The 14829-nt window shown below is 43.9% G+C and overlaps 1 protein-coding gene across 1 annotated transcript; it reads right to left on the reverse strand.

Moving 5' to 3' along the window:
• Positions 1-9969: 9969 nt before the first annotated feature.
• Positions 9970-12231, reverse strand: LOC144111908 (uncharacterized). The gene has a single exon (XM_077644949.1). The coding sequence runs from the start codon at positions 12080-12082 to the stop codon at positions 11192-11194; it is 891 nt and encodes a 296-aa protein (XP_077501075.1). The 5' UTR covers positions 12083-12231; the 3' UTR covers positions 9970-11191.
• Positions 12232-14829: the final 2598 nt, after the last annotated feature.

Here is a 14829-nt window from a genome sequence, read left to right on the forward strand (position 1 = left end):
TTCTTTTGTGGTAGGCTCGTGTTTTCTTTTTTTTGCTATCTGAAAGCGAAGTAATGCTTTGATGCTGAGAAGGTGGATGTTCGTCGTGGCATCGAGCATTCGACGGCACCCGGCGCGCTTGTTTATTCTACCTGCATGCACCTTTTTAGAAATGCTGAATTGATTGTAGCGCTGGTAACATTTTTTTATGTCACTGTTAGTTTCAAGCCAAAGGTGCACAACTAATAGGATTGGAAACACACTTCACACGATATAAAACAGCCGAAAACAGGAAGCAGTTGTTGAATTGGTCAACAGGATGTCGAGATCCCTTAACTGTGTGCGTGGTGAGGGGTTCCAAATGATATAGCCACAATGGTATGGGATTGAATTATCTCTAATCGCCGACTCGACTTGACTGTACTCCCCGACTCCTGCAAATATTCCAGGTTTCGAGCTCCTCGAAGAGCACATGGCCGGTCACTGGCAGTGAGTTCTTCTTTGGTTAAAGCGATATGTGATGATCATGATACTGACAAGTGGCTTGCGACTTGCCTCGAATAACCATTCTCTTAGCCGACATGAAAGTAGTTTTGTCTGAAATTCGGCCGACATCTGTTTTGTACATCCAATTTCTTACTGACTAAAGCTCAGCGGAAGGACTTTGTATTTTTATGTTATTAAAGCGCATCGATAGAGTCATACTTCGTTAACAGTCATTATTTTCGGATTAGATTCAGCATCAACCGCTTCAGTTTTTACCAGTACAGCCACGTTTCCATGGCACATGCAGAAAAAAATACTCACGGGGGAGAAAAGATGTTCAAATGCGCCCAGAGCATACCGGCGTTTTAGGGTTGAAGGATATGTTAAAAGCGGAATACGCACTGCGATACTACAGAAGGACAATACAGACGGACAAGCCATTCTCAAGAGGGGCTAGTGCTAGTTCACAGGAGCCTGGATCCGACGCGGCAATGCTTCATTCTATTTCTTTAGGAAAATGCACCGCCACAAAAGGCAACACGCCGACGTGCTATACCGCTCCTACCGAAATGACCTTTTTATCGGCTTCGCTGATACACGGCCGTATCACGTGACTCATCAGCACCAGTGGGTTCAATACGTGCTGTTATCTAATACAGTGAAGAAAAGGTAACATGAAAATAATATATATTATCAAGGTTTCTTCGGTGCAATAAAAACAAGCGCCCCTTTTATCTTTGGTTGCTTTCTTCAGGCTTCGAACGCAGTAAGTTCAGCTTTGACATTTTCAGAAGCGCTAAAACACCGAGGACGCAGAGGGAACAGACAGGGACGAGCGCTACTTCCAACTGTTTATTTCGTAAAACCGCAAGTGCTTTAAACAGTTCTCGAACGCTTTTATGACACGGCAGTAAACTACACGTGCGAGAATACACAGTATAGCTACCGAGACTAAAAGAACCAAGGAGATAAGTGCACGATTACGTTGATACCCTGAGGAAGGCAAGTTCTTTTTTTGACAATGAAATGGACGGTGAGCTTACACAAGTGCTACCCAGTGATGCTATGTTCTGTGCTTCTATAATCTCTCGGGTTAGTTGATCACGACTACGTCCGATGATGTGGCACTGATTTAACAATGGAGCACAATTGCGGCACTTACTGCAGTGAATGGCTAGGTTGCTTCCGAAGGAATTTTTAACATTGTTGTTGTGCTGGCGTAGCCGGTCATTGAGACAACAGCCCGTTTGCCGAACATACTTTTTGCCACAAGATAGAGGGATGCAGTACACAACACAGTCTACACAGTCCACGTACGCTGTTTGGTGTTTGGTACCACATAATTGTTTGACAGAAGAGTAGGGTTTCGTCAGCTTGCAAAGCTTGTTTAGCTTGTTAGGGGCCGTGAAAACAACTCTAACATCTGCTTTCTGCGCTACCTTTTTTGGGTTGTGTGAAACAGTGTGCACGTAAGGGAGCACAGCAACCTTTTTTCTCTCACTAGACTTATTTGCGATTTCGTCGCGACCGTTCAGGTTCCTAAGGACGCGTTCTGCTACCGAGATCTGAAGTGGAACCGGGTAACCAGCGGCGGATGACCGGTTCACTTGTTTATGAAAACTACGGGGCATGCAGTGGTGGCAAGATTTCGTCAACGCATTCCTGAAACAAAGTGCAATCACTCCTCGCTTAACCAGCTTAGAGTGGGCGGAGCGGAAAGCTAAGAGGGGTTTATTGCCGCGAGGTTCGTAGCTCCAGCAAACGTGGTTGTCGGTGAGTGAGAAGTTTATATCAAGGAAGCGGATTTCCCCGCCAGATGGTAGTTCATGGGTTAGTTTTAGTGGGCTGAGATTATTCTGGAAGGCTACTAAAGTCTGGCTAGCTTCGTGTTGAAGGGATTTCTGGTCACAGTCAATAAAAACTAAAAAATCATCCACAAATCTAAACACCTTAAAATCCTTTGACCCCTCCAGGTACCGCTGGAGGGCTCTGTCATGGTAGCTTAAAAACAGATCGCTGAGCACCGGTGCTATACAGGAGCCTATACATACACCTTCCTTTTGTAGGAAGGGTTGGTTGTTCCAGGAAATAAAAGTATTTTTCAGGTAAAACTGCAAAAGTTCAAGAAAGCCACTACATGAAACCCCGGCATCATTTTGTAAGGGGACAACACCGAAGTGGTCGATGCTGTCTTGAACATATTCTAGTAAAGAAGCATGTGGCAGTGAGTCAAACAATTATGTGGTACCAAACATCAAACAGCGTACGTGGACTGTGTAGACTGTGTTGTGTACTGCATCCCTCTATCTTGTGGCAAAAAGTATGTTGGGCAAACGGGCTGTTGTCTCAATGACCGGCTACGCCAGCACAACAACAATGTTAAAAATTCCTTCGGAAGCAACCTAGCCATTCACTGCAGTAAGTGCCGCAATTGTGCTCCATTGTTAAATCAGTGCCACATCATCGGACGTAGTCGTGATCAACTAACCCGAGAGATTATAGAAGCACAGAACATAGCATCACTGGGTAGCCCTTGTGTAAGCTCACCGTCCATTTCATTGTCAAAAAAAGAACTTGCCTTCCTCAGGGTATCAACGTAATCGTGCACTTATCTCCTTGGTTCTTTTAGTCTCGGTAGCTATACTGTGCATTCTCGCACGTGTAGTTTACTGCCGTGTCATAAAAGCGTTCGCGAACTGTTTAAAGCACTTGCGGTTTTACGAAATAAACAGTTGGAAGTAGCGCTCGTCCCTGTCTGTTCCCTCTGCGTCCTCGGTGTTTTAGCGCTTCTGAAAATGTCAAATCTGCACCAACTAGCCCGATCCGCTACCCTTCTGAAGTTCAGCTTCAAACGTCTGTTATGATTTATGGTTTAGGAGGTTTAACGTCCCAAAGTGACTGAGGTTATGAGAGACGCCGTAGTGAAGGGCTCACGAATTTTTGACCACCTGGGGTTCTTTAACGTGCACTGACATCGCACAGTACACGGACCTCTAGAATTTCGCCTGCATCGAAATTCGACAGCCGCGGCAGGGATCGAACCCGCGTCTTTTGGACCAGCAGGCGAGCGCCATAACCACTCAGCCACCGCGGCGGCTCCAAACGTCGCTTAATCACTGTCCATTGCAAATAACTGTGGCTTTCCGAAGCGCATGGAGCTTGTGCTATTCCGTACAGGACAAAGGCAGAGGCAATCGAATAAATGCTGCACCAACAAACGAAAATAGTTAAGAACAGCTTTGACTTTATTGTTATGTAGTCAAGTTCTCACTCAGGTTTCTCGCTTAGGTAATAATCCATGACCCATGATTAGAATCCATGATACAGTATCGAGTATCCCGGGCTTGTAACTGATATATTTTTCAGGAGTACAATTCTTTATGGAATCGGCTTACGGTATTGAAAGCAGTTTTTTTTACGTATCGCGCCCAGTACTTCATCAAGGAATGCGTGTGCTGAAAGAAAGCATCGCAAGCAGGGAATTTTATCAAGAAAGAACTTAACGTGCACTTGTCCCTAGGCATGCGTATAATACAGCGCGGGAATACCGCACCTATGTAAAGAAGACAGACAAGCTACCGCCAGCAATGTGCAGCTAGTTGCTTAATAGTGGCCCGAAAATCGGTTTTTATCAATATTGAAGAAATAAAAAAATTAGTTCCAATAAATTACATCACTTGAGCTTATAAAAGCAATATACTTTAAAGTTTCCTTTTTTTCTGTGGAAGGTGCAGGGCAACAGGCTTGTACAGCATGACCCATTGGCGAAGCGAATTATACTAACGCTTCACTAGCATTTTCCAGGCTAGGGTTGTTTGCAAGAAATTTTCGACGAAATTAACGGCTCAGCATGAAAACAAAGTTTAATAACGATATGAACAAAACTTGTAAAAGTCTTTTGAACAAACTGAGGTGCTGTATTTACAGAGATGGGCCCTTTGGTAAATTTTGGAAATAGCTCAATTAAGGTTAGCCTTCATGCAGCGTCACATTTCGGTTCTTGTGGACCCCAGTAGGCGGTGACACGTGAAATGCAAAGCAGCATGGGCGTGACCTTGCAGTGGCAGGAGGGGGGAAATTCGAGCCGTTCGCATTAGCAGGAGTACCCAGCCGCTCCGAAACCGTTACGCGCTCGAGCGGCTTTTAAGTGTCGGGAAGCCCTCAATTCAAGCTGAAGGACCAGGCGGGACCAGGACACCAAGGAGGAAATTCTGAGGAGACCAGGTGTGAGTACCGCAGCTTTTCACAGCTCACTTACCTTCGCGTCGTTTGGGTTCCACTTGCGGCCTAGAGCCTTCGAGTTGCTGCGCAATTTTGTAGGAAGAAATAACATCCACAGTTACGAACTGCGTGGAAAAGGCTGCAAAAAACGGAGGAAGAGTCCTGAGACATGCGTCATCATTTTATTTTATGACTCGTGTTTGAAGTACTCTACCGTCAACTCAATGCATGCTCTAAACCTGTGGCGGCAAGAGTAAGAGAAACAATCAAAGCTCTTTCGCGTGCACCCGCTATAATTATCATGTTTAATACCGCCGTCGCCATCGTCCGAACCAGTAAAAGCTTTCCCGCTACTGTGAAGCGCGTAGTTCGCAAGTGGGACTGCCTGAATCGTTGCACCTATCGGAAATAAAGTGAGAATAAAATTAAAAGCTGACAAATATCGAGTCTTGTAGAAAATAATAATTGAGGAGCACGCATACAGTTTTGTAGTGCACCGGTGACTCGAACCTAAGTGATGAATGGGTGCGTAAAACCCGCATTGCTTTAAGGTGTGAAAGTAAAAGTGCGTTTGTTGATACTACAATAATTGAAGCCGATGTCGAGTGAGCCGCATCAAACCACGCATTTTTTTCTGTTAGGTAAACGCGCCTATGTTTTTCTTTTCGCTGTGGATGGACAAGAGAAAATTTCATGCTATACAGACGTTTTTATTTCTATAATGTACTGGATCACACCAAGAGTAGAAAAGCCTTTCGATTTGGTCAACGACTACGTAAGCACTGGGTGGGGTGTTAACATTGGCAATATTAAAACCCAAGTTATTCAGCCATCGCGTGCCAGCTTACACAAATATTGTGCGAATAAATGTTGAGACAGGTAAGAACAAGGTTTAAAATGGGGTGTGTTAAGAAGTAACTTCAACGAATGTTATAAGAGATACGCGTTATCTCGAATTGGTTTTCCTTCCACTTGCGCAATCCAGGAATTTTGAAACCCGCCGAGTCCTATCATTAGCCAAGAATACCTATGCTAGGGTAGTAGTACAGTCCATCCTCACGATAGCTGAAGTATTGACATCGACATAAGAGAAATAACTAAGGAATGACGATTCTTGTTGGAAGCTCGGCTAACACTGGCTATAACGAATCTGCGGCTATCATGAAGGAATCACTGGTCCCTATTGTCTTCGCTATGAGGTTGACTGTATTTTCTTTATACCCCAGTGCGATTACGAAAGTAGAAGAAGTGGTTGAGACCAATCTATTCAGTATTTTCGGCGGCAACGTAGTTTCTGTTATTTGTTTTCACAGCAATTTAAAAAAAAAGATTGTAGAATATCAAAGAGATCTCGTGCACTATGCGCTACAGTACTGCAGCCTGCGAAACCGAGTTTTGAATGACTTAACGGGTGTGCTGACCGCGTCGATGTGAGCGCACGCTACTGAATCCAAATTTGTCCACCAGTGGTATACGCACAAAGAAAAAGTTGCTATGGCAGACTTCAACAACTGAACTGCACCCATTTGGTTTCGCCTTCTCTTTTAGTATATGCGATCGCCGAATAAATTCTACGCTGCAGCCGGCTTTACATTTCCTTGCGGTAATTCTTCTTCTATGGTGTCTGAAAAACCGCGAAAAGCGCTCGACAGCAAGTAGCTGGCAGGTCCGAAACAAACCATGAAAGTCATGAAGGGGCCCGAGGTAGCCGACGCCGGGTTCGTTTTTTCTGTCTCCGGAGGTCGGAGCCCGTTGCGTTTGGTGGATGGTCGGGCATCCCTTCATCAGGGCCGCCCCATTGGGCCATCTTGACGCCCTCCCTGTCCTGGAAGGCAGGCCAGTAATGGAGTCGAGGTATATTAAGGGTCAGAGCAAAAAACTCGCTGTCCCCATTTCCATCCCAATACCCATCACGCATTTAACCTATCCTCTCCGCTACGTCGCAGGGGAGATCAGGGGAGTATCCCCGGCCCACTTCCCTTGGGCTTGGGTCGCTACCTAGCTTCCCCCCACCCCCTCATTCTTCGATTTTCGCCACATACGGGTGGTAAAAATAAATCCTTGCCTTCGGGCCTTTCCATTTGTCTTCAGATGGCATTAAGCATTGTGCACGTTAGTGGTGTAAGCAGGGGCTTATTTGTCAATCTTTTTAGGTTGCCCCAACCTAACGAATGTAGAGATAGTTGGTTCATGCTATAAAATTGAATGGCGCGAAGGGTTAAATCACTGGAAATACAAGGGCACAAACAGTGCCTCTTTCTGCCCTTCCTGGTTCCTTTGATCGTGTGTATCGGGGCGTTGAAATTTACCAGTTGCCTACTTATCACTTATCAGGGGCGACGGCACGCATTGTCATTGTCCCTGAGGAAGGCGCCTGCTTATTTCGACATAGCACGTACACTTCTTCCAAGACATGGTTCACAGCATTGTGACGTTGCGTAATGGTGTGCATTTACGTCGGGGTTTTTCTTCACATTTTTGTGGTTCATCTAACGGGAAGAAAAAAAAAACAGTAGGCCCCTGCTAAAAATTCAGTAATAACGCGTGGTGTAAAATAATTTGTGAAATATCTGCATTATTATTCTTAAGTAGTAAATAATTCCCCGAAACTGACAAACAGTATGTATTGCGCAAGCCCACTTCAAGGAACTTAAGAAGCCTCGGTTCCTGTCGCGGGAAATGCGCGATATATCTTAGGCTTGAGCGGCCATGGAATCTTGAATCCGTACACTCAAGCTTATCTCCAGCGATGCCAACAATTTTCCTACGCTTCAACACACCCTTCTCCGCTTCAGTAATAAATCGAAGCCTAAAAACGTATTTCCATATCCGATATTTAGATCTGGTAATGTTTTATCGAAGCCTACATATCATACTTCAAGCGCGTCAGTCGCTCGCCCGCTCTTTTTTTGTGAGAAACGTTGAAGGGGATTCAAAGGCTGCTCAGGAGATACGTCTCTAATATCAGGGATATGAGTAGTGAGGGATATTAAATATGTGGCACGTTTCATTCGAAAAGAACTGTAAAAGGCGATGAACAGCTGACAGGAAACTGTCATAAGTAGAAGAGCACTTCAGCGATAAAAGCAAAATACGCTTCCACGTAGACGCCTGTTCTGTCAACGATGGGGTTCGTACAGAGGCCCAAGCCTACAGATAGTATACCGCGTCGCGCGTAGGCACAATACGTATAGAAACTTTTGTGCGATAATGTAAAACTTGAAAGTCTTAGAGCATCGCCATATTTTTCCAGATTGCCGCATGTGTAGATGCGTATCATATATGAGTGCAGCAGGCGCACAGTGGGCTTGGGTGACTGTAATCAAGAGAAGGAAGGCAGTGGAAAAATGCTCGACAATTATGCGGGGAGTGAACGCGGACGCATGAAAATTGTCAACTCATTTCCGATTTTTTTGAAAAAAAAAGTTCGGCTTTTATAGATATCTGAAAGTGGGCTTTCACAATCATGGTATGTATATACGGCGGGTTCACAGCGATTGTCTTTGCAACTTTCAGTCATTGAAACAAATTGCCAATGTTCATTTCATTTCATTCATTTATTCATACTGTCAGCCCTGGGCGGGCTATTACAGGAGTGGAAATCAAACTTGAAACAGAAAAAGAACACATTAAACAAACACTGAGATCAACACTAAATTTCATACATAATTGTGTTTGCCACTTGAACAAAACGAAAACATTGTCATAGAAATCAAGCAGAACATAAAATATTGTGCAGTTTATCTAAAAATTCGCTTAGTGATTGTGACGTGACAACGGAGTTTGGTAACATATTCCATTCCTTAATGGCTCTAGGGAAAAAACTAAATTTAAAGCAATCATTTCTGACAGGCGGCATTGGGATGTACAAACTGTGACGATGGCGTGATGTTTCCCCTGTTTTAATTTCAAAGTATTTTGTTTGATCGATTTTCAAGTAGTGGTTAGCGATCTGGAAAAGAAACTTGAGTCTGTCGCATTTGGTTCTAATGTCAAGTGTTTGCAAATCAGCAGATTTACACAAAGAAGTTGGAGAATCAGAATAACGATACCTATTAAATATAAACCTTGCTCCGAGACGCTGGATTCTTTCCAGCTTAGAACAGTTGGAAGCAGTGTACGGGTCCCAGACAACTTTTGCATATTCGAGGATAGGCCTAACTAGGCTTTTGAAAACCAGACTTTTTATTTCAGGAGTTGCACTGCACATATTGCGTCTCAAGCTCCAGAGTGCCTTGGAAGCCTTAGTACATACATTATCTATGTGTGAATTCCAGCGTAAGTCAGATGTGAGTGTTACTCCAAGGTATTTAAAATTACTTACTCTAGTTAGTAATCTACCATTAATGCTGTAACTGTAATCAAGGACAGTTTTCTTTCTTGTAATGGTCATAAAAACTGTTTTGTTTGAATTTAATACCATCTGCCACACCTTACACCATTCATGTATTTTCTGCAAGTTTTGATTGAGTTCTGCCTGATCTTCTGGAGTATTAATTTGTTTATAAACGATGCAGTCATCTGCATACAGTCTAACTGGAACGCTCAAACCAACAGGCAAGTCGTTGATGAAGATCAAAAACAAGAGAGGGCCCAGAACGCTGCCCTGGGGAACACCGGAATCGACTGGCATGATGTTGGATTTATACTCTTGAACCTGAACATACTGTACTCTAGACGAAAGATATGACCTGAACCACTTAGTTATAGTTTCATTTTTAAATATGGCACTGATTTTTAGTAATAGCTTAGGGTGCGAAACCTTATCAAACGCCTTTGCAAAGTCCAAAATTATGATGTCTGTTTGCATGCGGGAATTAATTGACTGAGAAAGATCATGTACAGTTTCCGTGAGTTGTGTGATGGTAGAAAGCCCCTTGCGGAAGCCATGCTGGTTTACAAATAGGTGATTGTTACTCTCAAGAAAAGTTGATAAGTGAGCGTACATAATATGTTCGAGTAACTTGGAACACGTGCTAATGAGGGAAATAGGTCTATAATTTTCAACGTTAGAAGTGGGACCATTTTTATGCACAGGCACTATTTTCGCACATTTCCAGGCAATGGGAACACAACTACTGTCGATAGACGATTGAAAGATTTTGGTAAGAAATTTAGAATTCCACTCTGCATATCTATATAAGAATTCATTCGGGATACCGTCCGGTCCTGAGTTCTTTTTAGTGTTGATATTCAAAAGGAGTTTCAGAACTCCTTCTTCACTTATTTCTAAATCGGGTATAGGAGGGCAACCTGGAGGCTCAAAAAATGGTGATTCGCCGTCATCTTCAGTGAAAACAGATGCAAAAAATGAATTAAAACTTTCAGCCCTCTGGGGGCTCTCTTCTTCATTAGAATGGTGAGTTTTACCGCCGCCATTTATATATCGCCAGAACTTACTGGGCGCTTCAGTAAGAAATCTGGTGAGAGTCTGACTGTAAAAGGTATTTTTACTTTCTTTGATGAGTCGCTTTAACTCTTGGCTCATACGACATATGGAGGTTTTTAATTCAGGGCTTGGGTATTGTGAGCATCTTTTTCGTTTCCTTTTGAGCTGTCGTTTTTTGTGAATAATGTCTCTATTAATCCAAGGATGCTTCCTTTTTGTTATTTTCGTGGTTTTAGGAATGAACATCTCAATTGCTTTCGCTGTCATGTTTGCAAAAAAATCCCACAACTTATCTGTGCCAAGTCCGTCTTGATATAAACACATGAATTCATCAAACGAGATCTCAAGGTAGTCCAGTAATCCGACATCATCGGCAGCCGCAAAATTCAAAACAGTCTTTCTGCAAGATTTGTGACATATTTCGTGAGTCATATTGAGCGACATAATCACCATTTTATGGTCAGACAATCCTTCTTCAACATCACAACTCAGCAAAAACTCTAGTAGACCAGATGACAAAAAGACAAGGTCTAGTATCGAGGATGTTGTCGTACATACTCTCGTACTCTTTTCAACAATCTGAGTCAAACCATAGCAATAGGCGAGTTCGATCAGATGTTCACTGCTAGCTGTATCAACTCTGCCGGGAGAAAGCGACATCCAATCAATTCCTGGCAAATTAAAATCACCTGTCAGCATAATATTGTCACCAAAGTGTACATTTAGGTCCAGTAACCTTTTTAGGTTATCAAGCACGTCTATGGTTGAATTGGGAGCTCTGTAGAAAGCACCCACTAAGACAGTACGACCATTCAGTCTGGTTTTAATCCATGCAGTTTCTAAATCATCAAACCCTTCTATAACTGAGAATACTATATTACTCTTAACCAGTATTGCAACACCGCCACCCCTCCTTTCACGGTCTTTTCGTACTATGGAGTAGTTTGGGGGAGCAACTTCACAGTCTTTAATATCTTTATGTAGCCATGTCTCTGTGATTACCATAATATCGGGTTCATGTTCAAGGCATATACTTTCTATGGCGTCAACCTTGTTAAGCATGCTCCTAGCGTTCACATTTATAATTTTAAAGCAGACCGTCTTATGATTGTTTAGTCACTCATTGCTAGTGCTAGTGGCAACCTGGCATTTGAACCGCTGCTTGGTCTCCTCGTTCCATGCGTATAAGGTATTCTTGACTTTTAACTTATCAAAAATTAACTTAGCTTTCACGCCGTTCTTTCGTTCATCGGCACAGGAGTTCCAAAGATTTTTTCGTATTTCCACAACCCTTTTAGAAAAATCTTCATTTACACTAAATTGAGTGCCTTTTAGGTTGAAACAGTTACTCATTATTTTCATCTTATCCCTAAAGTCAGTAAGTTTAATAATAATCGGACGGTCTCTACCTGGTTCCCTCTTTCCAAGTCGGTGAATCCTTTCAATAGTGTCCACCCTTTGTTTCAGAATTTTATCAAAGATGTCATTGTTTACTTTCTGTAGTAGGTCCTCTTCACTCTCTGATTCCTCCTCCTTGACTCCGCGTACAATCAAGTTATTGCGCCGCGAGCGGTTTTCCAACTCATCAAGTTTTCTCGAAACTGTAGTCATTTCTATTTCACATCTTTCAGCAAAAGTTTCTAGTTTCGAAAGCCTATCCCGAGACTCGTCAAAGGTTTGTAGCTTTTGTTCTATAGCAGACAGCCTGGATTGCATGTCTAGAATTCTTGCTTCAGACGATGTTTGGTTTTCCTGTATTTCGCTTAATTTGCTGAGGATTTCAGTTTGAGAAGCAATTACTTGTTGAATCATTTCCATTGTATCCGGGCCAGGATTTTCCTCAACATCACCGGATAACTTCAGCAACAGGCCTACAATTGAGATACAATCACTAAAGCAAACCAGCAATGTGCGTGGACACGGCAACACGATCAAAAAAAGGCAGTTGCTACGGCAGCAATATTTTCGTCCACCAACCTGCACAAATAGTGGCACATCAGTTGACATTGTCACCACGGGGTTGCCGTGTCCACTGCTGATGGAAGGCGCAGGCGTTCCTTTTATAGGCAAAATCCGGGCTGGAAGTGTGGATGACGTCGCTGTGCTCGAAGAGGGTGCGCAGAAGGTAGTATCCACGTGCCACGACAGCAGCTCGCAGTGTGAAAAATGTACGCCCCCCGCGCACGGCAGTCGAAAGGCATCGGCAGAAGCTGGGTGACGATTGAAGCCGCTGTCTGCGCTTACTGCACGGCCCAAGGCGATGGAAAAGAATCCGGTAAGTACCTGCACAAATAGTGGCACATCAGTTGACATGGTCACCACGGGGTTGCCGTGTTTACTTTGTTATTACTCGTTATTTTAGGAATACATACAACATCAAATGCTGCCGTTTTCTGAAAAACAGCCACGTTTTCATTCAGCATGACGTCGAAATCACTAATGTGGAGTCTGTGCATGCCACGGTAGTTCAGCCTATGTACCTCTGTGCCTGAGAGCTTTCCTTTTTGAAAAAATGCAATACCATCGCACCCATGAGGACCGGTGGTAATTTCCCTGAACCGTGCCGTCCTGAACGCTAATTTGTAAATTCTCGGTGATTACCAACTTCCTTGCTGTAATGTATAGGCCTTATGGATGGAAATTCGAAAATGGAAGCAATAGCTTGTCGTAAAGGATTCAACAGCACTTCAGCTGAGAGAAGAACGCCGGCGACGCGACGAGCCATTCGTCTCTAAGCACCCACTAGTAAGTTTAGGGTAAGGAGATATTGCACTTTCGCCGCTATAGACCTATCCAGAAATTAATCTGAGCAGTTTGTTGCTCCTAACGTAGTTGAGCATAACCCATTTAACGCCAACTGAAGATAGGAAACCAATTTAGAATCGATACTTTTCGTTATCAACCATGATGCGCCAAGACGAGTGCAATACATAGGCTAATGACCACACGTTCAACACCCTCAAATCAGACTGCAAATCAAACCACCCTTTCCCGAAAAAGGTTCCTTGAAATCCAGAAGTGTTGCTTGTTAGGCGAGTTGGTGATCCATGAAAATAGAGCAGCGCGTAACAAAACAGGACACAAGGGAGAGACACAGAACGACACGAGCGCTAACTATCAACTGTTTATTTCTTGCTGTCGCTACGTATAAATACATGAGCCACAACTCGAAACGAAAAACAAAAAAGATTGATGAGTCAGCCTTTCGCTGGTTTCCATCGTTCTAGATAGGAGAGCTCTTTAGCTGACAATGCCACTGATGCCACGCTCACACACTTGTTACCAGCACGCAAAATACTACGAGCCTCAATAATCTCTCGAACAATCTTATCATTGTGGCGGGTTATGATTTGGCTCTTCTTAAAAAGTGGCATGCACGAATTTGGAAGGTCCCGTTTCTCAGCCTCGACCTTGCAGTGACGACAGTGTTGGCTTAGGTGGCCCGATTTGCTTTCATTAACATTGTAGTCATGTTCTTTTAGCCTGCTATTCACACATCTCCCTGTTTGCCCAATATACTCATGGCCACAAGACAACGGTACGCGATAGACAACACCCTCCTCACAAGTGACAAATCGTTTCTGATGGTCTATTACACATCTTTTTTTCTCCTGGATACCGCACGGATTGGTCTTTTTGCAAAGCATAGACAGTTTTACGGGTGCTGAAAATACAACTTCAACGCCTGCTCGTTTTCCTAGTTTCTTTAGGTTGTGGGATGTATGATGAATGTAAGGGATGACAGCTACTTTCTTGCGATCCTGCTGTTCATTGGTACCTGCCTGCTTGTTGAACAATCGTGCTTTTTTCATTTTTTGCAGCGGGCCTTCAGCCACAGAAACAATTAGTGGCCCAGGATACCCAGAATCAGACAGTCGTCTAATCTGTGATGCTAAGCATTCTTGCATCATGTGCTCACATGATCTTTTGAGCGCATTTGTCAGGCAATACTTGATAATGCCTCTCTTTACCAGTTTCGAATGCGCCGATACCGCTGGCAGTAGGCCTTTTTTTTTTGCACGAGGTTCATGCACGAGGTTTTAGGTTGGGGCAACCTAAAAAGATTGACAAATAAGCCCCTGCTTACACCACTAACGTGCACAATGCTTAATGCCATCTGAAGACAAATGGAAAGGCCCGAAGGCAAGGATTTATTTTTACCACCCGTATGTGGCGAAAATCGAAGAATGAGGGGGTGGGGGGAAGCTAGGTAGCGACCCAAGCCCAAGGGAAGTGGGCCGGGGATACTCCCCTGATCTCCCCTGCGACGTAGCGGAGAGGATAGGTTAAATGCGTGATGGGTATTGGGATGGAAATGGGGACAGCGAGTTTTTTGCTCTGACCCTTAATATACCTCGACTCCATTACTGGCCTGCCTTCCAGGACAGGTAGGGCGTCAAGATGGCCCAATGGGGCGGCCCTGATGAAGGGATGCCCGACCATCCACCAAACGCAACGGGCTCCGACCTCCGGAGACAGAAAAAACGAACCCGGCGTCGGCTACCTCGGGCCCCTTCATGACTTTCATGGTTTGTTTCGGACCTGCCAGCTACTTGCTGTCGAGCGCTTTTCGCGGTTTTTCAGACACCATAGAAGAAGAATTACCGCAAGGAAATGTAAAGCCGGCTGCAGCGTAGAATTTATTCGGCGATCGCATATATTAAAGAGAAGGCGAAACCAAATGGGTGCAGTTCAGTTGTTGAAGTCTGCCATAGCAACTTTTTCTTTGTGCGTATACCACTGGCGGACAAATT

The sequence above is a fragment of the Amblyomma americanum genome, unplaced genomic scaffold (assembly GCF_052857255.1).
Source record: "Amblyomma americanum isolate KBUSLIRL-KWMA unplaced genomic scaffold, ASM5285725v1 scaffold_13, whole genome shotgun sequence".
Classification (NCBI taxonomy): domain Eukaryota; kingdom Metazoa; phylum Arthropoda; class Arachnida; order Ixodida; family Ixodidae; genus Amblyomma; species Amblyomma americanum.